This window comes from Accipiter gentilis, chromosome 29 (assembly GCF_929443795.1).
Source record: "Accipiter gentilis chromosome 29, bAccGen1.1, whole genome shotgun sequence".
Classification (NCBI taxonomy): Eukaryota; Metazoa; Chordata; class Aves; order Accipitriformes; family Accipitridae; genus Astur; species Astur gentilis.
The window spans coordinates 14,559,261-14,585,554 of NC_064908.1; the positions used below are offsets into that span (position 1 = coordinate 14,559,261).

The 26,294-nt window shown below is 40.5% G+C and overlaps 2 protein-coding genes across 7 annotated transcripts in view; both read left to right on the forward strand.

Moving 5' to 3' along the window:
* The first annotated feature begins 393 nt into the window (after positions 1–393).
* GLE1 (GLE1 RNA export mediator) lies at positions 394–13,337 on the forward strand. Of its 3 annotated transcripts, XR_007509975.1 has the most exons (17): positions 394–525; positions 1,031–1,255; positions 2,887–3,012; positions 3,252–3,400; positions 3,727–3,787; positions 4,061–4,315; positions 5,067–5,295; positions 5,884–5,999; positions 6,191–6,260; positions 6,619–6,761; positions 7,638–7,828; positions 8,304–8,433; positions 8,774–8,878; positions 9,866–9,948; positions 10,146–10,209; positions 10,929–11,059; positions 11,243–13,337. XR_007509975.1 is itself a non-coding variant. In XM_049832535.1 (16 exons), exons 1-16 carry the CDS (start codon positions 430–432, stop codon positions 10,995–10,997), a joined length of 2,112 nt encoding a protein of 703 aa, XP_049688492.1. In that variant the 5' UTR covers positions 394–429; the 3' UTR covers positions 10,998–13,336. The 3 variants fall into 3 exon arrangements, 2 of the variants coding, with proteins under 2 accessions (XP_049688492.1, XP_049688494.1); XM_049832535.1 differs by having other exon boundaries at positions 10,929–13,336; XM_049832537.1 differs by lacking the exon at positions 394–525 and adding an exon at positions 546–897 and having other exon boundaries at positions 10,929–13,337.
* Positions 13,338–14,194: 857 nt separating this feature from the next.
* SPTAN1 (spectrin alpha, non-erythrocytic 1) overlaps positions 14,195–26,294 on the forward strand; it is a 52,906-nt gene continuing 40,806 nt past the window's right edge. For 3 of the 4 annotated variants that reach the window (XM_049833287.1, XM_049833288.1, XM_049833290.1), the window contains exons 1-3: positions 17,510–17,555; positions 23,044–23,283; positions 23,914–24,039. In XM_049833287.1, the coding sequence (XP_049689244.1) occupies positions 17,523–17,555; positions 23,044–23,283; positions 23,914–24,039 (399 nt within the window). In that variant the 5' untranslated portion in view covers positions 17,510–17,522. Of the gene's footprint in view, positions 14,321–17,509; positions 17,556–23,043; positions 23,284–23,913; positions 24,040–26,294 lie in introns of those variants that run through there. The other variant, XM_049833289.1, reaches the window with a different exon arrangement.

Below are 26,294 nucleotides of genomic sequence, written 5' to 3' on the forward strand. Positions count from 1 at the left end.
AACACATCCGCGGGGCTTTGTGCAGGCAACTATGCTCCAGCCCCTTTCCCTGTCTCATGGATGGTGGCCTCTTCTTGCCCCTGCACCCCGGGATCAATGCTGCAGTGCAGGCTGGCCTCCAGCCCTCCCTCCCGGGGCCCCTCCGCGAGAATACACAAAATAAGGGAAAAAGCGGCAAAGGTGCCGGTGTTTCACGGCCCTGTACCTTTCGTCACTGCGGCCAAACCCCGCTCCCCGGGAGGCGCCCCTGGCGGACTCGAACCCGCGGCTCTGGCTCTCGGAGGGGAGGGGAGGGGCGGGGCCCCGCTAGCGGGCAGCCTCCGCCCTTATCACCCGCTCTGCAGAGGGCGGGAAGCGGTGCCCCGGAAGCGGAAGAAGAGCGGGGGGGGGGGGGTCAGGCCGTTGCCAGGCCCTTGGCAGCGGGTCGCCATGCAGCCGCGGCAGCTCCGCTGGGAGACTCTGGCGGCTCTGCGCACCTCAAGCAAGGGCCAGCTGAGCTACTGCCGCCACTGGCTCCAGGATGAGGTGAGGGTTCGCTCCCGGCGGGCGGCTGGGAGCCCCTGGGCCTGTGCGTCCTGGGGCCGGCTGAGGGGGGAGATCGGTGACTCGCCTCTCCGAGCGCTGGCCGAGCGGTGATCCATCGGCTCCTTGTGTCGTTAACAGTCGGGGCTTGAAATGCGTTAAATTGCCCTTGTGGTATCTCTGCTGCCCGCTCATCCTCGCCTGTCGGTGGCTGGGCCCCCCTGCTCCCCTTCCAGCAGGTCGGGTCCGGGCTCCTCCGTACTGGGTAGATAGTGCAGGGTGTAGGGAGGAGGTGTTACAGGAGAAGGTTCAAGCGTGGCGGTCCTGCTGTCCGGCAAAAGTAGGGGAGCTCGGAAAAAGCGTTGAACAGAAACTGTGAGTAAATGGGGTACTGAGCTGCGATTATAAAGCACCTGCTGCTCTGTGCAGATGTTTTCAATGTGTGCTCATTAACGTTTTGTTGCTTTCTTAGTATGTTTCACGCTTACAGAAAATGTTTTCTCTCTAGGATATCTTGGAAGGATGCATGTCTCCTCTTGTGCTGTCCCCTTATTCTGGCTGGGTTCTGGACAGAGTGATTGGGCAATCAGCCCAAGAAATTGCACCCTCCAGAAGTTCAACGCCTAAAGAATCCACTCCCCGCACAAACCAGTCATCTTCTCTGGAGAAGATCACATCTGCTAGCTGCCAGGGCTCTCCACCACTTTCATCTACAGAGCCAAGTGAAACAAAGGTACCTCTCTGATTATAGTTCACATGTGAACAGCTGTGAGAGAAAGTGTACTAACTTGCTGCCATAAATTGTCTGATAAAGGTTGGTTTGTGCTCTGTTAACTTGTGGGGAAAAACATGCTTAGTTTCAAGTTTTTGTAGGATAAACGGGCGAAGATAAAATTGGTATTAACAAGATTTTCATAGAATAACGTTTGATAGTAGGCTAAAAGCAAACTCCCTTTTTCACCATAACTAAGGATAATTTAGTTGGAGCTGTATAGTTACATGAATTGGATTAGCAGCATGGGGTTCATCCATTTGGAGGGATAAGGTCACAGAGTAGGGTCAGGCCTGTTGTAAGAGTCCATGAACCCTTGGGTTCTCTGGAACTTTTGAATGACTGTCCTGGTTTCAGCTGGGATAGAGTTAAGTGTCTTCCTAGTAGCTGGTACAGTGCTACGTTTTGAGTTCAGTATGCAAAGAGTGTTGATAACACTGATGTTTTCAGTTGTTGCTCAGTAGTGTTTAGACTATAGTCAAGGATTTTTCAGCTTCTCATGCCCAGCCAGGGCACAAGAAGTTGGCACAGGACACAACCAAGGCACCTGACCCAAACTGGCCAACGGTGTATTCCATACCATGTGACGTCCCATCTAGTTTAGGAACTGGGAAGTGGGGGGGGCAGGGAATCGCCGCTGGGGGACTAGCTGGGTGTCAGTCGGTGGGTGGTGCGCTATTGCTCTGCACATCATTTGTACATTCCAATCCTTTTATTACTACTGTTGTCATTTTATTAGTGTTATCATTATAATTATTAGTTTCTTCTTTTCTGTTCTATTAAACCGTTCTTATCTCAACCCACGAGTTTTACTTCTTTTTCCCGATTTTCTCCCCCATCCCACTGGATGGGGGGGAGCGAGTGAGCGGCTGCATGGTGCTTAGTTGCTGGCTGGGATTAAACCACAACAATGACTTAGATGTGTTATGGCTGTCTTTTACAAGGCAAAAGGGTAGGAAGCTGGGCAATGAGCAGTCAAGCTGTGGAGGTAGTGAAGCTGATGAAGCACCTGAAAAGAAAACAAGTGTCTGTTGCTATACATTAAATTATGACTTCACCACATAACGATGAGACTGAGCAGTGAAGTTTTGCATCATCTTGGCTCCATTTAGACTTGAGAAATACATTGTGAGGAAAACATCTTAATGAAGCAGCAAGATCTGATAAAAGTTATAAGAGAGAGTCTGAAGACTCCTCCTGAAGGATGATTCAAAGTATGAACCTGTCTTGACTTCTTCCAGTGTAACATCTTCACTGAATGTAAAGAGAGTGTGGGGAGAGTCTGTCTTGCCTTTCTAGGTGACAGTTAGCCTTTGTGCATGTCCTATAGGCTCTTGGTATTCTGCTCCCAATTTTAGTGATTGGGAAAAGTAATTATCCCAGCTTCATATAGCTGCTGGAGGATACTCAAAATGGTGAGGCTGCGCTACTGAGGTATATAACTACTTTAAATTGTTGTGCATTGATTGACTCCTTTGTCTGTTTCTCTACAAGTAATATGCAGTTTAAGGAGACTTGATTTACCTGGTTTCCTCCATGAGTGGCTGATACAGTATTCAGTCACTGATTTTGCTTATACGCTGACCATGCAGGGAAATGAAGATCTTGGTCTGCTGGAAATGGATCAAGAAGTCTTCCCAGCAGTTCTGCCATCTAAAGTTACAGAAGTTGAAGGCTGCATTCGGATGTATGAAGAGATGCACAGGTTGAAAGGAAAGGTAAAAGAAAACAACTTGAGGGTGTATGTGAATCACAGGAGAGCTACGTAACCAGATGTAACAATGCTCTGGTAAAAGTAGCAGGACAGTAAGTTATCCTAAACCTTAGAGAGTAAAGTTTAGGATAACCCCAAGTAGACTGTGGTGGCCCACTTTGGGCAATTTGATTTGTATTTTCTTCTGTCCAAATTCTGGTGATTACTACATTGTGGTGCTTCTGGCACCTCTGCAATCTGCAGGAGGGGCTAAGGCAACGGCAGGAGCAGCAAGAGCAGATGGTGAGGGCAGTGTATGACCTGGCAAGTGAACAACTGAAGCGCTTTGATGAACTGAAAGAGCTAAAGCAGCATCAGGAATTCCAAGACTTGCAAGAAGTAATGGAGAAGAGGTGAGATTAGCTCTGCTATCCTTAAAATATTACAGAATCTAATCAAAGTGAGGATTAATTCTTGTGCCTGACAGATCTGTGCTAGTCACTTGTGCTTGAAAATCTCACCTGCTGCTTTTCTTATATTAACTATCCTGTTACTGTTTGTCTTTCAGTGTAGATCTCTGGTTACTGCTGCGGTTTCAGTGGTTAGAAAAAGACTATATTTGTGACAGTTAAAGATCCTCTAGCTTGGCTTATTTTAAAAGTAACTTGCTGTGTGTTTGCTTGTATTTTGTCTTGTGTGTGTCTTGAATACAGGTTTTCTGTCTTTTTGTGTATCGTAGCTCAAAGGAGGCTCAGGGACAGCAAGAGAAGTTGAAGGAAGAACACCGACACAGAGCCAAGGTCTGTTACTTGTAAGTCTTTCATAAAAGACTGTGACTACTCAGTGGGAACCGGAAAGACCAATTGATTTGTTTGTATTTACATGGCACCCCTGTAGTGAGAATGTATTTTCTGGTGCTGTCCTAAACAGCTGCTGCATTGTTGTGGAAATGCAGTAAAGGCACATGTGTTGTAGGAGCAGGAAGGACCTGTAAAGCTAGTCATCAGACCAGGAAGGACCTGTAAAGCTGGAGTTATTTCAGTATTTTGTGTCTTGTTTCTTTTTCTCCCCAGGTATTAAACCTAAAACTGCGCGAGGCAGAGCAGCAGAGGCAGCGTCAGGAAGAGCTGGAGCGTTTGCGTAAGGAAGAGGGCCAGGAAAGATTGCGTCGCCTTTATTCCATCCAGGAGGAAGTGCTGCAGCTTAACCAGCAGATTGATCCCAATTATAGACACAAAGACTTGCCAAGAATTGATCTTTCTGCATACAGTAATCGTGGCAACCAGATCTGTGGGCTGGTGTCAGGACTTATCCGCACCACAAGCGAGGTAGAGGCTGTAGAGTTGTTCTTAACTTTGGTTGTCATTTCTTCATAAAGCTTCCTGTCTTCTTTAAAGGCAACTTGTTATGAGACTGTTAAATAAGACGTCACAGAAATGTTTTTAGATATTTGGCTTATAAAGTATCTAATTTAAAAGGAGAATTCTCTGGCACTTTAGCTGTTCTCTTGAAAATGGCTTACAAAAATGCATGAGGATTTCTACAGGAGAAAGATTCGATATTAAAATACTGTAAACTTGATGCTGTAAAGTTCCTTTTTGAGAAACCAGTTGTGGTTCTCCACACCATTATGGTTCTCCTATACTCGTAAGCCTTTTTGCAGTAACTAGGTTTCCTTGAAAATTTTTTTCTCTATGTAAAGGTGGGATACAAACCTTGAAAAATAAAACACTGTAATAAGGCTAATTCTCTGTTCCAGCTTGTCACAGCTGGCTTTCTGCAGAGGAAGTTGACTAGGCTTTGCACTGAGGTTCGCTTATCACTGTCAAAGTGTGTTGTTAATTTTTGTTGGCCAAGATCTTATGAGATCTAGTCATGGACTAACATTATTTACAAATGTGACCAATGTTATGTACAAATAAAGGAGAAAAAGATATTTTGACGAAAGAGGATAAAATGTTTAGTTGGTTCCCAGGTTACCTGAAGACTAATGCTTCAAAGGCTGCTGCTTCTTGCCGTTGTTCTACGGATAGTGGAACAAAAGATTGATGCTATATTACCTCCTCTGTTTCTTGACAGAGAGGTTTCCCTACTCAAGTAGATGTGGCCAATACTGAACGAGCACTGCAAGAGATGCGAGGGTTGATATCCAGCATGCAGCAAGAAATTGCTGCAGCTGTAGAAGAAAAAAGGAGGAGAGATGAAGAGGAAGAGAGACAAAAGCAGAAAGAGTTACTGAAAAAAGAGCAGATGTCGGCTCAGACTCCTGCCCCTGCACAGCAATCAGGGGGAAAGCAGCAGAAGGAAGGTTGGTTAGGCTTTTCCCTTCCCTCTCCCCGCCCCTCCCCTTACACACTCTTACTGTTAGACTAAATACTACTTTGGAATCTTATTGTTGTGATGACATACCTTCTCGTAGCCTTTACTTTTAGCACAACTAGCAAAATGAGTATAGGACTGCTGGCAGCAAACTTTTGAAATGAAACTGATGCGGCATAAATTGACTGTATTAACTGGAGCAAAACCTGCTGTTTCTAGACAGTATGCCATATATTGGAGTATTAGAGAACAACATTGTGCCTTCTTGCGAGTGTAGATGGGTCATGTATGATATGACAAAACATACAAGAACAGACCACTGAAATGGCTTCTTTCTTGAGAGTAAGTTAAGGCCAGATACCCTGCATATATAAATTATTAAGCTGAAGGAGGACTCCTGTATAGCTTGCAAACTTGTAGTTCATTTATGAACATAACTTTGTAAACTAAATTCTGGGGAAAAAGCACTCATGCAGCTGATAGTTCCTTGCAATTTTTTTTTTTTTTAAGTTTTCTTAAGGTTCTCTAGAGTTTTGGGTCTTTATTAGTCTTCTGCTATTTTTTTTTTTAATACCAGGACTTCAAGTTAAGGCAGAAGAAAGTACCATGCAGTGGTACCAGCAGCTTCAAGATGCTGCTGAGCAGTGTGTTGCTTCTTTCAGTGGAATCAGCAACTGCAAAGACAACAATGAGGTATGAACAAATGATTAATACCGCTGAAGAGTAATTATCTTAATTTCTAGGGGAAATAGGACAGCTTTCATTTAAAAAAAAATAAAATTTCTAACTTAGCAGCCTCTGTTAACAGTCTGCTTATCCAAACTATCGTAGTAGTTTACTTGTCTGTAAAGGCTTTTGAAGTTGTTTGTTTGCTTGTTCTGCAGGTTAAGAAGATAAAAACAGACTTGCAGAAAGCAGCTACAATCCCTGTGAGCCAGATCTCTAGAATAGCAGGTCAGGAAAATGCCAAGAACCCAATCCAACTGAAATGTCTTTTGCTGTAAAGATTTTAGTAGGGCACAGCATTATCCAATGTTTCTATAACTATCCTTACAGCAGAAAGCTGCTATGCATACAGTCCAAGTCTTTGCAGCACGGTGTTTGCTTATGTTTTGAAGGTCTGTTGCTTCCCTCGGAGGCATCTTGCTTCATCATGATTAAGTTTCTTTAATCAGATGTAGCAAATATGCAGTTTGAGGTGCCTTGCCCTTCTGGATTTAGGTCTAGTTTTTGTGAAGTTGATGTGGTCTGGTTAAGACTTGTCTGCTGTTTCCTAATCTTCTGTCTCCATACCTTCCTTTTATATTTACAGGTTCTCAGCTGAGAGAAATATTTGACAAGATCAATAACCTGCTCTCTGGAAAGTCTGTTCAGAGTGGAGGGCGAACTGTATCAGTGACTCAGCATCCACAGGGTCTGGATTTTGTTTACTACAAACTTGCGGAGAAGTTTGTGGTGAGGAAGTGTTCTCTTTATTGGGGTGGCAAACTAGGCAGTGCTTTAAGAAGTTCTTTTGGACACTGCCCTATGTCTTCAACTACCAAGAAAAAAATTACTAGGTGTTTAGCTTGCATGTATTAATGTTCATATTGATTAGAGAAAGTGCTTTTGGGGTAAGAAAAAGTGAAAGAACTTAGTTTCTTTTTCTCTCCCATCCCCTATTTTATCTCTTCTAAGAGGAATAACTATTTTAAATTCCAGGCTTACATTCTGAACTAGTTAGGTACGGTGTTAGTGGAAAACAGGTTGATAGTTAACTTATGATATATCACAAAACTGTATATAAGCTCAAAACCTTAAATCTTGGCGGGAGGTGGGGGGAAGCCAAGGCCCAAGAGGTGAACTTCTGTCCCTGCTGTGTAGTTAGCACCTCCCAAGAAATGAAGTGTCATTGTTCAAGTTGCTTTTTGAAGTTGGCAGTATTTTTCTCTATTCTTTGTTTGCTAAATTTGGGCTGTTTGAAACTCTCTTTTTTTCCCTGCAGTGACAAAGATAGGCAAAAATTAGCCCATGGAGTAAAACTGACTGATCTGTAAACATTTGAAAATGATTGTTTGGAGTGAAAATATCTGTGCAGCCTTCCACTTTGTGCCTGTATTTGCTAACTCCTTTTTTCTGTCCTGACCCAAAGTTTATTGTCATCCTCTGTGGGAGCTGAGGACTTAGGGCTTTATCAGCTTTTCTGTGGTTGGCTACATAGCCATGAAAACATTAGGATTCTTTAGTAGAGGCTAATTACACAAAAAAGGTGGTGTGTTGGTTTTTTGGTGGGTTTTTTTTGTCTGAGAAATGGCTTGAAGGGGTGGGGAATGACTCCTTTCCTCCCTCCAGAATCAAGGAGAAGAAGAAGTAGCTTCTCACCGTGATGCAGCTTTCCCAATTGCTGTTGTGGCCTCAGGAATCTGGGAAATACACCCTCGAGTCGGAGACCTCTTTTTAGCTCACTTGCACAAAAAGTGCCCCTATTCTGTGCCGTTTTACCCTGCATTGAAGGAGGGGACTTCTATGGAAGAGTATCAGAGGTAAATTTATTACTGGACTTTTTCACCATGAACCCTGCAAGGGTGAAGATTGTATTCTTCTGAGTGAACTCCACTTTTCCCAATCTCTGATTACGTAGGCACTGTGATGTGCTGACATAGACTCTGGAGATTCACTCACAAGTGTGCAGCTCCCCTAACCCTGTTTCCCTGGAGGATGCTGTGTCCTTCAGCTTTGAAGTGCTCTTTTGCTTATTCCTCCTTGTTGTTCTCAAAGAACAGTTGATAGACATAGCTTGATTCTAGTTGAAATATCCAGTACAGAACCTAAATATTCTACGTGGTATAAAATAGTGGAACATATGATCCAGAGGGTAATGATCAGCCTTTGCAGTAATTGTATGGTTTTGGAGTATCCCTATTCTCAGTACAGTTGACTTAAAGTAAGATGAGAGCTGCAGGGACTCAAGTGAATGGGTTTTGCTGTACTAATACTGGAATGTCTTCTCATACATAGGATGCTTGGATATCAAGTTAAGGATTCTAAGATGGAAGAGCAAGATCATTTTCTTAAACGGATGTCAGGAATGATTCGTCTTTATGCTGCCATCATTCAACTCCGGTGGCCTTATGGAAACAAACATGGGGTACGCGTGTACGGCATTGTAATTAGAACCTTGTTACTATCCCAAGAGTCCATTAAATATATTGCAAACTTGATTTGTAGTTAAGGTGTGCTGAACTTTAAACCAGCTTATAATGTATTTGAAGGGAGATGGTCATAACCATAATCAACAAAACAATGCAAAGTAATTTGTAGTATAGACCTTTGCTTCCTTTCTTTTTATTTTCATAATGATCAAGTTTTATGTTAGGCTATTATAAAATAACTTTATAAAGAAGAAAGTAAATCAGAAAACTGCCTGTTTTGATAATAGCATTTTGCAAGTCTTACAAATGGTGGGTAGCTTTTTTGTTGCTTTATAGACACATCCTCATGGGCTGAACCATGGATGGCGCTGGCTTGCTCAGATGTTGAATATGGAACCTCTGGCAGATGTGACAGCCACACTTCTTTTTGATTTTCTGGAGGTAAGTGATGTGGATTACTAATAATTAAAGAGACCTAAATTGGTGACGTTTTAGTTTCGGAAGGGATTGCTGAGGTGAGGTTAATTGTGATTTCTAAGAGGCTTTTTTTAACTTGTCCTTATTCAGAAATGATTGTGAGTATTCCACATTCTTGCAAATGTAGCTTTGGAGCTGAATGATTTGAAAATGGAAGTTTTTATACATGCAACTTCTGTTGTTGTATTTGGTTCTGTTTAAGGTTCCTGGTATATTAAAAAGAGTTGCATGGCCCTATAAAAGTACGGTCTGCTAAGTGCTTGGCATCAGTTTGTACAATGGACTGAGGTCCTGTGGTCTTTCCAGCTGAATTAGTTCATAAAACAGGGTGGGATTTTCAGACTGAGGACAGAGCCTGATGTATATTAATCCCATGTCCTAAGATATAGGCCTATGCTAAATAAGAGCCAAAGTTAAAGGCTGAAGTCGGGGGATAAACACTGTTGGACACAAGCAGCTTCTGTGCTTATCAAATGCCTTCTAAAGAGCTTTAAAAGTAGAAATGAGAAAGTAAGTGCAAAGTGAAATACACCATGGGGATTCTGTTAGTAGTGGTGACGTTTGAGGAACATTCATCCTGTAAACTAACTATGAAGAAAGCTGATGAATCCACACTGCAGTAATCAAGATGGGGAAATGACCACAATATGCCCTAGCAAATGGCATTAGGGAATGGTGTTCTTTTTAGAGGTAGACTGGAGTGAGAGAAAGAATAACGTAAGATTGATACCAGTGGCCACCACACAGCCAACAAGAAAAAAAGGTGATTGTGGTAGCAGTAATGGCATTTAGAGGATTTGCTTGTTTTATTGTGAATATTGGGTGTATTTCTTTAAATGTCTGGATAGAATATTAAGTGGTTGATATTGAACAGCTTTATTGAACTGAAGTTGTCATGCTAGTCTGAAACCCAGTTCTGGAACCTGGTCTTTGTGGATTTCTGTACCATAGGTGTGTGGCAACGCTCTCATGAAACAGTATCAGGTTCAGTTCTGGAAAATGATGTTGCTTATTCGAGAAGACTATTTCCCAAGGTATGATATCTGTGCTTAGGAATGTGAAATGATCCTTGGTTGTTTTGGTTTTTTGTTTGTGTTTTTTTTACTTTATGAGTGTTTGCTCTTAAATGACTCGTCCATCTTTTCCAATCTCTGCCATTTACCCCCACACCCACTTGTAAATCAAACCCAACTGTCTGAGTAGATTTTGAAACATGCTGTTATTTCTGCAGAATTGAAGCAATTACCAGCTCTGGACAGATGGGCTCTTTAATGCGTTTCAAGCAATTCTTGGAGGTAAAGCAGTTTTGTTGTTGGTTTGGTTTTTTGGTTTTTTTTTTAGTTTTCAAGTGTTTTGAGGATTTTTCCCTTCATTCGATATATCCATCATTTTGCTAATGAGGCTGGTGCTGCTTGCAGCATATCTGATAGTCCAGACCAGTCACTGTGATGTAACCCGTCTTTTGTAACTTTTAAGTTACTGAGTTAACTTAACGATAGTTATGACAGCAAACATCTTGCTTATTTCTTACCTCACATCTAATTTTTCTCAGTGAAAATGTATTTTGGTCATAAATGGAAGTTCAGTGAGACTAGTTGCAGTGAGAGAAGATGTACAGGTGGAGGAGGATTCTGCTGAGTCATTTCTGTAACAGCTATTTTTTTATCAGTGGTTTGCTTTTTTATCTGTTGTCCTGATTAGATACATGAGGAAGCAGGCACTTTGAACTGCTCTCTGTAGCATTTGTTTAGCATTGTATTCTGCATCTTTTTTATGAAAGCTTGCAAAACTGTAGAATACTTGATTATTTAAATTGTTTTGTGAATGTTGACTCTGAATCTGTCATGTTTTAATATCATAATCTGAGTTTGTCCTTTCACTTCAAAGTTAATTTTGGTACACTTTGTTAGCAATGATTTGAATATGTGCAGTAAGAGCCATCAAAATTCCTGAGAAAAGATGACAAATTAAGATACACATTTCTTTTTTTTCTTTGTCTTTCTCTCTCCACTAGGAATGTCTACAGCAGAAGGAAATTCCATTACCAAAGGGTGCTCTGCAGTCTTCCTTTTGGAGATCATAGATCAGTTTCTATTTCTTTCCCCCTGGACGTCAGTGCTTTCAGACCTGGCTTCCTGTTTACATGTAAAGGCAAAATAAATATATTTTGTATATAGAGGAATGAGGAGAAAATATTCCATCAACCTCTTAATGTTTAATTCATTAAGATTTATGTTGGGCAGAACAAACTCGTGTTTAATTTGTTGCAAATAATTGGAAGTTATTCTTTACTTTGGATTTTTGTAAGGTGTTTTTTTTTTTTTATAGTGAATTGTAGAAAATTGAAGATACTTCCTTCATGTATTTAAACATGTGGAAGACATTTTAAATATAGTATCCTGATGCCCTTTGGGCTAAAGAGATTAAAGACTTTTGGATTGAAAATTTGCACAGTGCTGTTCTGTTCATGGAAGTGAAAACACCTCATAGCTTTATGAAGTCTTAGCAGACTAATCAATCTCAGAAATTTACAGCTAGAACTTTATTTTTGTATTTATTACATCTGTATTTTATAATTCAATTTTAATTATGCTGATATACTTGCATCCTGTTTGTCTCAACAACACCTTAAAACTACAGTGAGATTGGCCTAGCAGTGTTGACGCTTACCTCTGTTGAATGTAACTTTGCTCCAAGAGGCAGTACTCTCAATTTAAGAGAGGTACACTCACTGTTTTGAAAGTTTGCATGGATAATAGAAACTTCATGAGGGAACAGCAGAGTTCCTGAAACTACAGAAATTCTGTGTCTGTTATCCATCAGATGGATGGAAGCTAATAATCCATTTTCTTAATTCAAGAAAAAAGTGTCAAAATGATGCATTCATTCTAGCACTTTTGCTGATGTTCTGCCGTCATTTGAGGGGGAAATGGTACACTTGGGTTACCTAAAGTGCATTTCATTAAGGGCTCTTTTTATGTAAATGGATTTCTTCCTTATCAATGTTATGGTATTTTATGTATCGAGTACTGTAATACTTTTGTACCAATGGTGAATTATTCTGAGAATAGTTCATTCTAGAAATCTGTTTAAATTATTATTAAAGTTTAATTTTTTTCTTTTTAATCTGAAGCTGATACAGTTTGGTTTTTTTCTGTAGAAGAGGGATGGTCAAGAAAAATCTACAGCTCCTTGGTGAATACAAGAGACAGACAGTGTAAGAGATCAGAGTGATGGGAGATCTATCTGATTTATGGTGCACTGTCCTTGAACTATTTTGGTGGCCTCTAAAATGAGAAAATTTGCTTCTGAGTTCTGGAAAGTAGTCTGTTATTTTTGCAATATACTGTTGCAAGTTAAAATTTATTATTATTTTTACCAGATGAGTTTTTATTATTCCTAGAGGCACCACAATTTGAAGCTGTAGAAAGTGGAGTTGAGGCCATATGAGAATCTGAGTTTGATTTTTATATAGCTCTTGAGATTTCTGAGAAAAGTTTGTAACATGTACTTTGGAATTCAGGCCTTTAAAACCTTTAACCTTGGCTTTTAAATTGACTGGTAAGTAAGTTAAACTTGTATTTGGTTTATGTATTTTGTAAACTGACTCTGGAATTCTTTAGACTGGTGTTACCAGTAATTGTTCTGGGATACTGCAAACCTCCTTCTAGTATTCTTTTACCAGATAACACTGAAGCAATATGACTTCCATTAGTATACTTGAAAATGTTCATAGTTTTTTTTATAGAGTGGAGATGTTTTGATTGCATCTTGCATATCTAGTTATGTTGGAGACTCACTTTGCCAAGATGGTAATTGGTACTGTCTGTTAGAAGCAGTTGTCTGCCTGTGCCAAAACACAAGGTGTGATTCGTTGAAAGATATATATGTAAGATACAATAGCTTTCTTTTTTGCTGACAGGTACTAGGGTTTTCTGACATTTGTGGGGGGAATGTAAGTATATATTTTTATAAATAACAAACATGGTATCCTTGTCTGCCTCAGTAAAGGGCATCCAGATACTTAAATACTACTTCAAACAGACCAATAAGAATTTCTAATTGAATAAGGAGTGCACTTCAAAAGAATCATAATAAATCAATATTTATTTTTAGGTGTAGCTTAAGGTTGCTTCTACTGCTTGAACTAATGGTTGATTTGTATGATGCTATTCTGGTTTTTGTCATTTCAGCAGTTTTGAATGTTAGCCATTTGGTGTTATGGAGATGCAGTGCAAATAAGGTCTTATGAATGTGTTCATGGTATTTTCATACACATATTCATATCAAATATGGCAAAGGAGAGCATCTCAGATGTGAAAATACTGTGCATTCAGGACAAGATGCATTAAAATGGCTGTGAGTCATACTCCTCCTTGGAGACAATAGTTCCAGGCAGTCCCACGGGTTGCGATGCAATGTCACTGCAAGTGTGCTTTTTCCATTTAAGTACTTTATTAAAAGAAAGTATTATTAACTCAAAAATCACTCAAACCCACTCTGTACTTTGATCCTATGAAGTTCTTGCTGCCTTACCAGGTCTCTTAAAAATAAAAAATTAAGAGATTAGAGCTGAACTTCTTTGCCATGTCTATTTTAAACATCTAGTTTATACTAAAGGCTCATTTTCCTTTGAATTTATGCATTGGCTTTTCAAAAATAGCTTTCTCTTGACAAGCGTTTGCAGCCTTTTGATGCTCTGTTCTTGCTAGGCTTCTTTGTGACACTGCACGCTGCTTCAAAAGGACACCCTTACCTATATATATTTTTAATAATGTAAAACTAATGAGGCCGCTGCTTTTAGTCTGGCCTGTGGATTTAAATTGAAAAACCTGTCACCGGTCCTCGGTGCTCTGTAGCCGCAGCACCTCGGGCTGAGGAGAAGGGGGCAGAAACCCCGGCTGCCGCCATGTCGCACGGACATTTTAACTGATTCCCAATGTAATCTTGTATTTTTTTTCGTGTCCGAGGCTGGTCACGGTGGGGGGGTGAGGCAACGGCCCAGCGCCCCGCCGCCGCTGCTGAGGGGGGGGACAAACGCCCCGCACCCACCCCCCCCTCCCCCCCTCCGCCCGGCGTCACCCTCCGGCACCCTTCCCCGCCTCTCGGCTCTTTCCGGAACCCCTCGGCACTTTCCGGAACCCCTCGGCTCGCTCCGGCCCTCTCCGCATGCGCCGCTCCCGCAGTTCGCCTGCTGAGCTCGGGTGGGTGGGGTCCTTCTCCTCCCTCCCCCCGCCCAGTTCCCGATTCTTTCCGAAGCCCTTCGGCTCTTTTCGCTAGCCGGGAGACCGTTCTGCAGCGCTGACGTCATCTCCGGGCCGCCTTATAAAAAGGCGGGCGCAGGCGGCGCGGGGTGTCCGTGGCGGAGGGCGCGGAGCCGGCGGGCGAGAGCTGCGCACCCACCCGGTGAGGCGGGGGGCTGGGGGGGGGGGGAACGCCTTCATCCGCGCTCGCTTTCATCCGACCCCACCGGGATAGATAGAGCCCCCCACGCCAGCTCCGCCTTCCGCCGCTGCGGAGACAGGTGTACGGGTGGGCGCTCCCCTCAGCCGCGGGGGAGGCTGAGGCCGGCCCTGCCTCCGGGGGCTCCCCGCGGCGCCTCGGTTACCGCTCGCCCTCCCCGGCGGCCGCGGCTGTTGCCGTGTTTTTGGGTTTGGTTTGTTTGTTTTTTGGTTTTTTTTTTTTTTTTTTTTTTTTTTTTTTATCGCGGGTGGCCGCTGCGGCGCCCAGGGTCTCGCCCTCGGGGGAGGGGAGGGCAGGGCGGGGGAGCAGCAGCCCCGGGCGCAGCGCGGATTAAGGGCAGGCGGGCAAGGAGCAGCGGGATCCGCCCTGGTCAGGCAAGACCCGCCGTAGGAATTTCATTCAGCGCTCAGGGGAGGGGATAAACAGGCGGGTAAATAACAGTGACAGCGAGTCTGCGTCCCCGCGGGCAGAGCGAGAGTCCCCCGCCTTGCCCGCCCTTCCCTTCGCCCCTGTCCGGTGAGGTTTGTGGTAAAACCCTGCCTCCCTCCCCTGAGGAGAAATCCTGGGGGGGCGACGGAGAAGCTGGCGCTCTGCGGTAACCCGGCGGAGGGGATTCATTGCACAGCAATGGCTTCCCTCGGCTCTCGCCAGCCCAGCCCTGTCCAAGGTCAGGAGATGCAGCGAAGAGTGTGTGCGAGGGGAGAGAAGAAAAGGGAGGGATCGAGGGGCTGGGTTGTTCAGTGATGGCTGGAGAACCCTTTCTTTCCTCAAGGAGCTCGCTGTCTTCCCTGAAATGACGAGCACGTAAATAGCATGCACAACGGAGTTGTCAAGCCGAGCAGGAAGACATTTAAAAGAAATCCTCCCAACCTGTGTTCCTCTCATATATGTGTCATTTTGGTATATAGGTCAAGCACTACGGTTTCCTTCATAAAAGAATCAGGATTTGTTCATCCCCCGATTAACTTTTTTTTTTTTTTTAATTTAACATAAATCAAAGTAGTGACAGTCAAGTTTTTCTCGGATTCATTGCCTGCGTGCATGTTATCTGGTTACAGTGATACAAATCTATATTGCTACATCATAAATATGTACCAATAGGGTAATCATTTGCCCTGATATTTAAGGAAGAGCACAAGCAATTATCACAGTACTTTTTTTGAGCAAGTTCATGTTGACTTTTCAGGATTTTTAGTAGCTATTTTGTCATAAAAAAGCTGCGTGTTCCAGTCTAAAATGTACGTGACTATTGAGCAGTCTTTCATACATATTTAAATAGGTTCTGAAGAGCAGTTGTCTGGAGATGGCGAATGAACACATTAGGGGGGAAAAAAACCCCCACAATAAAAAAAGACCAAAAAAAACCCAACTCAGCCTGAAATGGTTCTGTATCTTTCTGGAAAAAAATATCCATTTTCTTTTGGCATTTTGTTTTCAGCAAAGTGCCAGAAGATTCTGATGACTGTATTCACTGAAAGGCCTTGGTCAGTGATTCAGATTTGTTCAAAACAAATATTAAATCCCACTGTGTGATTTTTATGCATTTAAATGCAACTAGTAGTGAGTTCTTCCATGAAATCTTCATTTGTCCTTACTTATAAATTGTGCAGAGAGAATAATGAACAAAAGATTGAAAATGGAATGCTTTCTGCTGCATTGTGTGCAGGATCTGCAACTGTAGTAATGGAATTGTTAAGCTGTGGAAAATACTTGAACAAAGATAGCGGGTTACATTGTTCACAAGAAGTAATTTATTTCCATTCCTGTTGGGAAAAAAAAAATTATCTGTACTGGCTGAATTGAAATAGAAATCTTATTTTAAAATCAGATTTAGATGTTATGCTTCTATGAGATCCATAGTTGATGAAGTTAGCAAACATATTTGTGGTTGTTTTGGTTTGTGTTTTTTTAATAACATAAAGGTAGCAACAATAACAAAAATGTTGAATGTCAAAGACTGTCTTTTAAGCATTTTTTACACGTTTTTCTCCTGCATGGCAGAAAGGTAGGAGAAGCCTTAAATCTCTTGAGACAGGATGGTACCTCTTGGTGTGAAATTCTTATTTCTCAACTATTATACCTAACCTTAGTAATTTAATGTATATAACTTGGTGTCTTTGCTGCCTTATTTTTGTCTATTTAATGTATTTATGGGGTTGTAGTTGTTTTATTCATAAATACATTGCTTTTTGGGGGGCAACTAATTGCTTCCCCTGTATTGAATTCCTCCCTTTTCTCCGCTGTGTGTTAGTATAGTGTGGGAGTTTGTTTTTTCCATTTGTCCCTGGAGTGTAGGCAGCAGAAAAATGGGGTGGAGCAGACTGCAGATGCTGTGGATGGGGATTGCCAAGCGTAGTCCAGCATTGTACTCCCGTAGCTGACCATGGATCAAATGGAGTGGCAAGCTGCCTCCTCGCTGCTGCAACTGATACACATTAAGCTATGCAAATGCCATGAGAAATATGCACTAGCTTCAGCTGGCACAAAGACACGTAACTGCAGTTGTCCATGAACCATGAACTGCTTCAGGGATTGCAGCGTACTCATGGGGAAAACGTAGGGTTAGGGGAGGCGAGGAAATTTCTAGCTAAGAATTCAGTTGGTTAGATACACTTGACAGCTACATAATTGGCCATCTCAAAAAATACCTTCTGTCACAAATGCTACTTGTCCATTTTTTTACTGTGGTAATTGAAAGTAATTATCTTTGTAGATGTTTATTCAAAACCTTCTTAGTGAGTTCGTGTCTTTAAATTAAGCCGCAACTCTTGATTATGCTGTAGCACGAAGCATCATTTGCCAAGTCCTAACTTTCTTTACTTTCTGTTTTGACCTTCAGCTTATGGTAGGTTTGTTTTTGTTTTGTTTTTAAACTAACTGGAAAGGTTAGTACATACCAAATTAATTCAGTTTTCCTGTTTATATTTGTAACCTTTTTTGCATGGGTATGTCTGTCACTTGCAATAGCTTGCGTAACAATCATGCCAATTGTTGCAAGGAACCAAAAGGAAAGTATGAAGCATGTACTGTGACAGAATATGTATTTTGAAAAAAAAAGAAAAAATTAAGCCATGTCCTTATGGTAGTCATTAGTTGAATGTTATCTTCATTTCCACCTCCCTTTTAGACTCTACATTCCTCCATCATGTTGTCATCGTTTCGTAAAGTCAAAGTCCAGGTATTTTTACGTAATGCATGAAGTGTCATCGCCATACTTGCCTGTCTTTATTGCAGTGACCTATTTGTAACAAAAAGCCATTTGTTTGAGAGTTTGTTCTACATAGCAGGTGCTTTATTTGTACTTCAGTGTTGAGTCTGATCTGCCTTTCCTTTAATACTTTGGATTTCCTAATTTCTGTCTGTGATGCATGATGTGTGAACATTTTATAGTTGTTCAGTATGATCGGGTTTTGATGTGGATTAATTTTCTAAGAGTTTTTTTTTTTTTAAAAAAGTACTTGAGCAGTATCTTCTTACTTATAGCATCTAAAAATCAAGTGATAAGATTTACACTGTAGAACATTATGCATTTGAAGTTGGCTTTGGTTCCTGTTCCATCCACTTGCACAAATTTATAATCCTTGTATTGTTGTGGTGTAACTGTTCATACATCTCTGTGGCTTTCCATTCAATGGTGGTAAAATAAATAGGATGTATGGACCAAACTTCAGCTGGGTACCACAAGCAACTAGATTTTATTTGGAAATTACAATAACGTAAATGTTTATACTACAATTAAAATTACAATGAAAAGATAACAAATGGGAATGGAAAATGCAGGGATTTATTGTGTAATATCACATTACCTGTAAACTCTGCATTTCTGCAATGCAGTCAAGGTAATTTGCTTTCTCAGGAGGACTTGGCAGTGTGCAGTCCTTGCCAGCACTGCATAGTTTTATCAAAGGTCTCTGGTGATACTAAAACCAAAACAAAGCCAAGAAACCCCTCATACATAAAGGCACCAAATTCAGAGAGGCAATTCAGCTGCTTTTATTTGAATAGTGGAATTAAAATTCTAAGACTAAGTGCCTAAATATGAACAGGTCTTTAATTGTCTTCCATATTTCAGAAGTGCATAGTTAAGGCTGTGCACAAACCCTTTAATCAGCCTAAATCACTAGCTTTGCAGCCTGCTTTAGTTCAAAGAATTTGCCTTTTTTCTTTTAATGCTACAGTTTCTTGTGTCCCTGTAATAGCTACTTAAATTTTGGGGCTTGTTTGAATTTTACCTGTGCTGTGGTTAGTCTGTATGAGTCTATGGCATTAAGCAGTGACTTCAACACAGCTTGGGTTTTTTTGTACTGCAGCACTTATTTTTCTGGCTTGGAATTTGTAGAGGTTTGAGGCTGTAGGTGACCTTCCTTGACGGTGACCAGGAGTATTTGGATACAGGGTTCTGCTGCATGTAGTCCACACTTAAAATGTCTTTATTTTGTAGATTTAGATTCATAACAAACCAAATGCCTGGTCATTTGATTTTGTCTCAGTGGTGTTTTAAATCCTCTCAGACAGGGTATATGATATGACATCCTTCAGTTACTTCTTCGTAACACAGTATGTTCATGCAGTTCCCTTCACGGGAGCAGGAGCCAGTGCTGCACATACTTTTCAGAAGGATTCTCTTTTATTTACCTGCAGTACTAGTATGTACTAACTTAGCACTAAACTAGGCAGTTGTGGTGTTTTTGTGTTCGAGACATACGTAGTGGCTTACCTCTTCCCTAGGGTTTTGAGGAAGCTGTGAATGGGAGAAATGAAAGTTGGAAAAAATCTACATTGTTTTTTTTTTCCTCTGTCATTTCCTTTTGAATGTTATTTTCACATCCAATATTAGAATTCAAATTTTTTTGCTTAGAGAAGAAAGATCAGCAATCCATTCCTGTCCCCGAAGAGGGAGGCAGGAAGGAGTAGGCAATATCAGTTAAATGCTCTTTTGACAAGACTTAGGATGTGTAATGCCAATGAATGCAAAAAAAAAAATAAAAAATGCATCAAGCTGCTCATGCGTGCATACCTGGGGAGCAGAGAGTGTTTTGATAAGGAAAGTACTTGTATTACAAGCTACTACTAGGGTCATGTATGCTGAATATATGTAACACACATCAGGACTTGTTGTAAGAGAAAGTCATTATTTTACTAAATCTTAAGATAGTGATCTTTATATACTGATATCTGATTGCTTTTCGGGCAAAGGAGTTTAATTCTTTAAGCTTCCTGTAATTGGTTTTAAAAATATGCTAAAGTCTGTGTAGCACTGAATGTATTTTACATTCGAGTTTTTAAATCCCCGAAAACATGTTTTGGTAAGGGAAGTGCTGACAGCTCTTATGTGTGTCAGCCCTGGTGGCACCGCTGTAATTCCTGTTTAACCCACCTCGATACCGCTGTTTCCCGAACTTGAATGATGTTGCTGACATCATCGTTGTTGCACTGCGGTGTCTATAAATATCTGCAGTTGTATACTCCCATGCAAATTTTTGTGTACCCTTTGTATAATTTGTATCATCTGAGGAAGGCTAATCATTTTAGATTGAAGGATGAGAGTAATACGTTTGTTTTGGTTTTTGTCTTAAATTTATTTCTTTTTGTTGTTTTGTTTTGTGGTGTTTTTTTTTTAAATACCACCACAGTGGTACAGTGCAAAGAAGCATTTCTGATTTTTTTTTTTAGTTGGACATAAGCTGACAAGTGGCTTTCTAAAGTTAGTCTTACAGCGTAAAAGTACAGTGGCAAATGCCTTCAGGACAGTTAAGATCCCCTGGTTTGGGGACATCTTTGTGATGACGCCTGCCTCGGCTGTCTGGAAGGCTGAGGCTCTGGGCAGGAGCCAGCCACTGCCATTCCTCCTGCCCGCACTGCCTGGAAGGTTCGCTCTGCCTGACCTTATCAGCCGGCGCAGGAGGCAAGCAGCGATGTGGAGAATGTTGTCTCTGCGCGCAGCGCTGGGGACGGGGCCGGTTATCTGGGGTCGGGCTGGGCATTTGTGTATCTCCCAATCTAAGCTATGTTTTTCACGTGAAAACATAAAGCACAACTTCTTGTTGGCAGTTCTTTTGCTAGCGGTGCAGAGGTGTATCCTAGATGCCTTTGAATGGTGTCGTTGAACCGAGAAGGTTTAGAAACATCTTGGAGAATTGCTTCGTATTCAAGGGGCATAATGCAGTTTGAGCGTGAAAACGTCGGAGGTAGACTGCATCATTCTGCAGCATCGATGACTTTTGAGTTCAGAGCTCCCCAGTGACTGCTGATCGCGCTCTGGCAGAGCACAGACTTGCTGACGTCAGCTGATCTGCTGCAGGAAAGAACAGTCTATTATTGCTAGACCAAAGCACTTCTTTTACAATTGACTAGCTTGACTTACTGTAGTTATAAAAGGAGCCTTTCTTTTAATGAATTCCAGCAAAAAGATGAGCCAGATTGCATGGCTTGTGTGGTGAGAGGCAAACCAGCTACCAGGCTAAATTACAGGAGGTCTCCTATGTGGTTTTTAAAAATGTAAAAATAATTTTAAGCAATTTAATCATTTGCATAATTTAATAATTTAAATAATTTAATAATTTAAAGAGGTCTAAAATTGCTTGGGCTGTGGAGGTTATTTCTAATACTGAAATACAAGTTGACAGCAAAAGACTGTACGGCGTTCTAAAGACTAACTAGGATTTCATTTTCTCCCGGTAATGCCCATAACCAGAATAAGTGGAGAGAGAGACAGGCTACAGTTGTGCAGTACATCTAGACTAAATGCCACTTTGTTATTTCTGAATATAATTCAGTTTAAAAGAAGTGCTGTCGGAATTCAAACACAGCGTCACAGCACAGGGAAAGAAGTTTTTAGCAATAACTTGCTCTCCTGGAGGGAAAACACTGTTTGAAACAGGGCTTGAAAAAACCAGCTGCTTTCTCAGGAAAACAAATCTGTAGTTGAGCTCAAGTTGCGTTCAGGGGTTTGATCTTTTAATACTCAGATACAGTAATTAAGTGGAGCCTTTGGTACCACTGCCTGGTGAAACCTGGACTTCATTTATATAATACAGTCTACACAGACTGGTTTTTTTGTGGTGTGTGTGTTGGGTTTTTTTGTTGTTTTTTTTTTTTCTCCTTGCCTTCTTTTCACAATAATGAGTGGAATGCCCAGGCCTGGAAGAGAAAGCAAAGCTGAATTTTCTTTCCTTCCTTAAACTGCCGCAATGCAGTTGGGGCTCAGAGTTCATGGGAGTAACAACTGCTGCTGAAATGGCTGTCCTCTTGCAGGGTGGGACTGTTGGAAGAGAGCTCGGGAATGTGTGAATTCGCCCCCATATGTTCCTTTCTATCAGATGGTCCCTTTACAAGTGCTTAGAAACCAAACAGAAAACATGGCCATATAGATCGCTTTCCAACCTGTGGAGTTTTTCATACAATTGTGCAAGATACACGTCTAATTAAAGCATGCGGCTAACTAATGATTAAATAAGAATTTAATATTTAATAATGTATTTTAAGAGATTGCCCTTGTCTTTTAGAATGCAGTTGCAGACTGGGTTTCTTCCCTGTCTTTGATAGGATTGATGAGATGTACATTTAGCTTGATGCTTACAGAATTTATAATGAAAGCATTAAGTGAGCTATACATGTAAACACTTGTAGATCAAGACATTAATTGCATAATTGTTCAAGCACGGAGTGTTTTTTGCAACAGCTTCTTGATATGATGAGTGAGTTGTCAAGTAAGCGGATAAATATCCAAACTGATAACAATAATGATAGTACTTTTTAAATTTGTGTTACAGTTCTGTTCTAATGCACAAATCTCTTACTGAAAATCAAATTGCTTTTTGAAACTTTAGGAACTGAGAATTAAAGGTTATCCCAATTTTAATAGAAAGGAGATAAAGCAGAACAGAAGTCAGTTCTTTGCTGACTGTGGTAACAATAACAGGTTTTAGTATATAAAGCAATGTATAAAGATTTTCAGTCAAAGCGGTCAGAGCAAGATCAGTAGTTATACGAAATGCTCCTTGACTTACTTGTCTAAGGTCAGATCTATGAAGTACTGTGAGCCTCTGTATTGGCTTTTGAAAGGTGATGTAGGGAGTGGCAGGGTGGGTTTGTAACCTTTTTTAATCGTCTGAGAGAACAGAGAGGAGATATGTCACACACAGAGATGTGTGTGTATATATATGTATGTATAATATATATAGATATATGTGGATCAGCTGTTGTTTAAAGAACAGCAATATTCTTACTTTAGTTTATCTATATTGAGTATTTTAAATAAAAAGCTTACAGATTTTATATATTGTACAAGAAACATTTTATGTCTATATATCTACATACATATATGTGCACAGAAACACATTTTTAACGTTTGTAGTAGATGCTTGCATGCTACCATCCAGGATGACGTGGCCTTTATATGACTGCAGCCATATTTTTCTAAAACAAGTAGATGTTAAATGTCTTTATAAGTATTTCTTTTCCATTATTTCCTGCTAGAAGTGTGCTTTTATTTATATGTATAATATTTATATTTTATATACATATCTGCACACGCAGAGTAAGACTGTAAGTAAACCACATGCAAGTTTAAAAAAAAAGCAGGCTTTTCTTTCATGGATCTCTTCCTGCCCTACCATTGTTTTATAATACAAACAAAAATGTTGGGGTTTTTTTTTGGCTTTCAGAAAATGGATCCAAGTGGTGTAAAAGTGTTGGAAACAGCAGAAGATATCCAAGAAAGGCGTCAACAAGTTTTGGACCGTTACCACAGGTTCAAGGAACTATCTTCTCTAAGGCGCCAAAAACTTGAAGATTCCTATCGATTCCAGTTTTTCCAGCGTGATGCAGATGAGCTTGAAAAATGGATCCAAGAGAAACTGCAGATAGCATCTGATGAAAATTACAAAGACCCAAGCAATTTACAGGCAAGTCCTACTGCCATTTTATGTTTCCTGTACTATTAATTTTAGGGCGTATCAGGTCAACTGGGATAAACAGAACAAACGCATAAATGTAACTTGATCTGAGAGTGGTGAAGAAGGATGGATGCAAATACCTACAGCCTTGCAAAGTGTTCTTCAAAAGCCTGGTTTCTTCACTGATGTAATCGGAATATTTCTAATAATGGATTAGATGCTAAATCAGCATAAAAAAAGTTACTCAATGTAATGAAGTGTAAACCCAGCTTTGTTTAATCCTAGAATTTGTTGGATGCTTTGGCTCTGTAAATAAGCATGAATTAACTCTTACTGTTTCCACAAAAAAATATATTTGTAGGGAAAAAAAACTTGTGTGGGTGGAACTAGCTGATGGGTTCTCACATGTCTGAACACTCCGGTGTACGAGAGCAAACACAACAATGAAGTAACTAAAATTGGGGTGTTTGAATCCACTCGTGAAACACATGATACAGCTATGATTTCAACTGTGCTATTTTATTGTTTCTTTGTTGGTACAGAATATGCATAAAATACACTACAAATCTTGATGCTGGGAAATGTGGAGGAGGGCTGTGCACCAAATCTCAGTCATGTTTTTTGATCTTTCACTTATAGGGGAAGCTGCAAAAGCACCAAGCATTTGAAGCTGAGGTGCAGGCCAATTCGGGGGCTATCATTAAACTGGATGAGACTGGAAATCAGATGATTAATGAAAGCCATTTTGCATCTGAAACCATAAGAGTGAGTGTTAATTTTTTTTTTTTATTTTTCCCCCCTCTTACAGGCTTTTCCTTAGGCACTTTGCAGATTGCATGGGTAACTCCGTATTCTAAAGCACTTTCTAAAATTCTACAGGTATTTGATTAGTGAACTCACAAGAGAATTTTATGTTTGTAAAGCTTATGGATATTTTTCTCTTTCATGAGCACCCAGCTCATATCTTTTCTTGGATCCAGTTCTGAGGTGAACTGTCTGCCAGGGGAGTCCAGGAACTTGGATTGGAATATCATGGGTAATCAAAGACGTGTTGAAAGTCACAAGGCAAATGATTAATTATACTTGTGGTTCTTCCCAAAATGGCAAATATCAAGAAACAGCAAATTCGCAAGGCCTGGTGTCAGGGATGTTGACGGCTCGTTTTTTGGTTATACATATAATTTTTATCACAGAAAATTAGAATGTTAAGACAAGCAACAATACCAGTAAACTTCAGGCATCTAATTTCTGTGTGCTCTGGCTCAGATAAAGTCTCTAGTGATTTTTACTTTCTGGTTAAGTTGTACTGGCCATATGTTCAAATCTCTTTGAATTTGCGTTCTATGGCTTTTTCTGTGAGCTCCCAAGTACAGTGCTCTGTCTGCTCTGTTTATCCAGCAGTGAACATCTCTTAGGACAGCTGCTTCCTCAATAACAAGCTGTAAGCTTCCTTCAAATCCTTTTCTGAGATCTACTGTTGGTTTGTTTTTTTTCTTTCTCTCTAAATCTACTAACCTTTGTAATGCAATGACAAATGTATTTTTAAAATCTTTGCTGCTGCACTAGATAGGTTTATATTTGACAGTATTTGAGTGGTTATCAATGTTTTAGAAGTCTGAGCAAACTATAGATTTTATGTAATGACTTAATAGTTATCTTTTCTCCTTCTCCTATGTATTCTCATTTTTCTCTGGTTATGTTAGGTTTTTTTCTCTCTTACTCCCACACACAAGTGCACACACATCTATGCACATACCCCACCAGTAAACACTTATTTGTTTTCTGCATACCAGCTTCTTCTCTAGGACTCATTTTATTAAATCTGCTGTTTCTGGGCCTCACTTGTTTCAGTGTTGGTTATGGCTGCATTTTTCTTTAAGGCAAAGAAATTGTTTAAAGCTTTTTCCTTTATAAGATTTGGATGTGAGCTGTTACAACTTTTCAAAAGCAGAACTCTTGTGATATTTCTGTAGTGATTAGCAAACTTAACTGATACATTTATTGTTTCATTATAACTAAGAAAAGATGGGACTAAGAAAAGCAGAATTTTTTTTATACACTGTATAGAAAAACCTGAAGGTAATGATTATTTTAGAAACCTCATTTTGATTGTATAATCTTTACCACAAATAGGAAAAAAAAAAAAAGAAAAGCTTTGCAGTTGGGTGATCTTAAATAATACCGTGTCTTAGCTGCTTAATATAAGTTGTGTTCTGTTTGGAGTGGTAATTTGCTTTTTAATGGTTCAGTCTTTCACGCCATACCGGACTGCACAGCGCCCAATAGTTACGGCTATCCAAGTTGGGTTCCACATACGAGTAGGTGAAACTTTTGGCTGTGCAGTGCAACTTCTTTTTGCAATGTCTTCTTTCTTCCTTGGTTGACAATTTGCACTATCCTTTTGGGCAGTCCTAGGAAACGGAGTGAGCTCTTTTCTCCTTTGAAACCTACCTAACTGAACTTTCTAAATGGATTAAATGGGTATCCACCCATGCTAGATGTTCAAAAGCTTCTCTAGCGTGACTTTCAAGTTTCAGATCTCGATGAGCAAAGCGTTATAGATGATGGGTGGAGCAGATGCTTTCCTGTTTTGCAAGTTGTGTGCCTGTGTGGGAGTGTGGTTTTTCTTTTAATTGTCTATAAAATTTATGGTTGCTCCCAACAGTTTTGAAAGGTAGAGTGCATCCAGACAGAGACTCAATATTAAAACTAGTAATTGCTCCTGGTATTTCAGTATTATGTTACTTAACAATGTTGGCTAAATGTATTAACTGGTTAGTGCTAAGAGGAATGATTAGAATACTGTAAAGTGGTACGAGTTTGGCTTGAAACAAAATGTGTCATCTTAAAAATAAATCCCAAATGAAGATGAGATTCACTTATTGGGAGTTGACTTCCATGTAAAAGACTGAACATTTGAAGGGCACAGCAGCAAATGTTTGGTCTGACTTCATGCTAGCACGGAATTTAAATAAAATTTTATCTCAAAATGTTTACCTCATAGTTATGTAAAGATAACT

Bases quoted from the DNA above. Each gene is read 5' to 3' on its own strand.
- GLE1 (XM_049832535.1), top strand. From the start codon at position 430: ATGCAGCCGCGGCAGCTCCGCTGGGAGACTCTGGCGGCTCTGCGCACC. The intron at 3,013-3,251 runs GTAAAAGAAAAC...TGCAATCTGCAG, and splicing joins TGCACAGGTTGAAAGGAAAG to GAGGGGCTAAGGCAACGGCA. The intron at 7,829-8,303 runs GTAAATTTATTA...TCTCATACATAG, and splicing joins TCTATGGAAGAGTATCAGAG to GATGCTTGGATATCAAGTTA.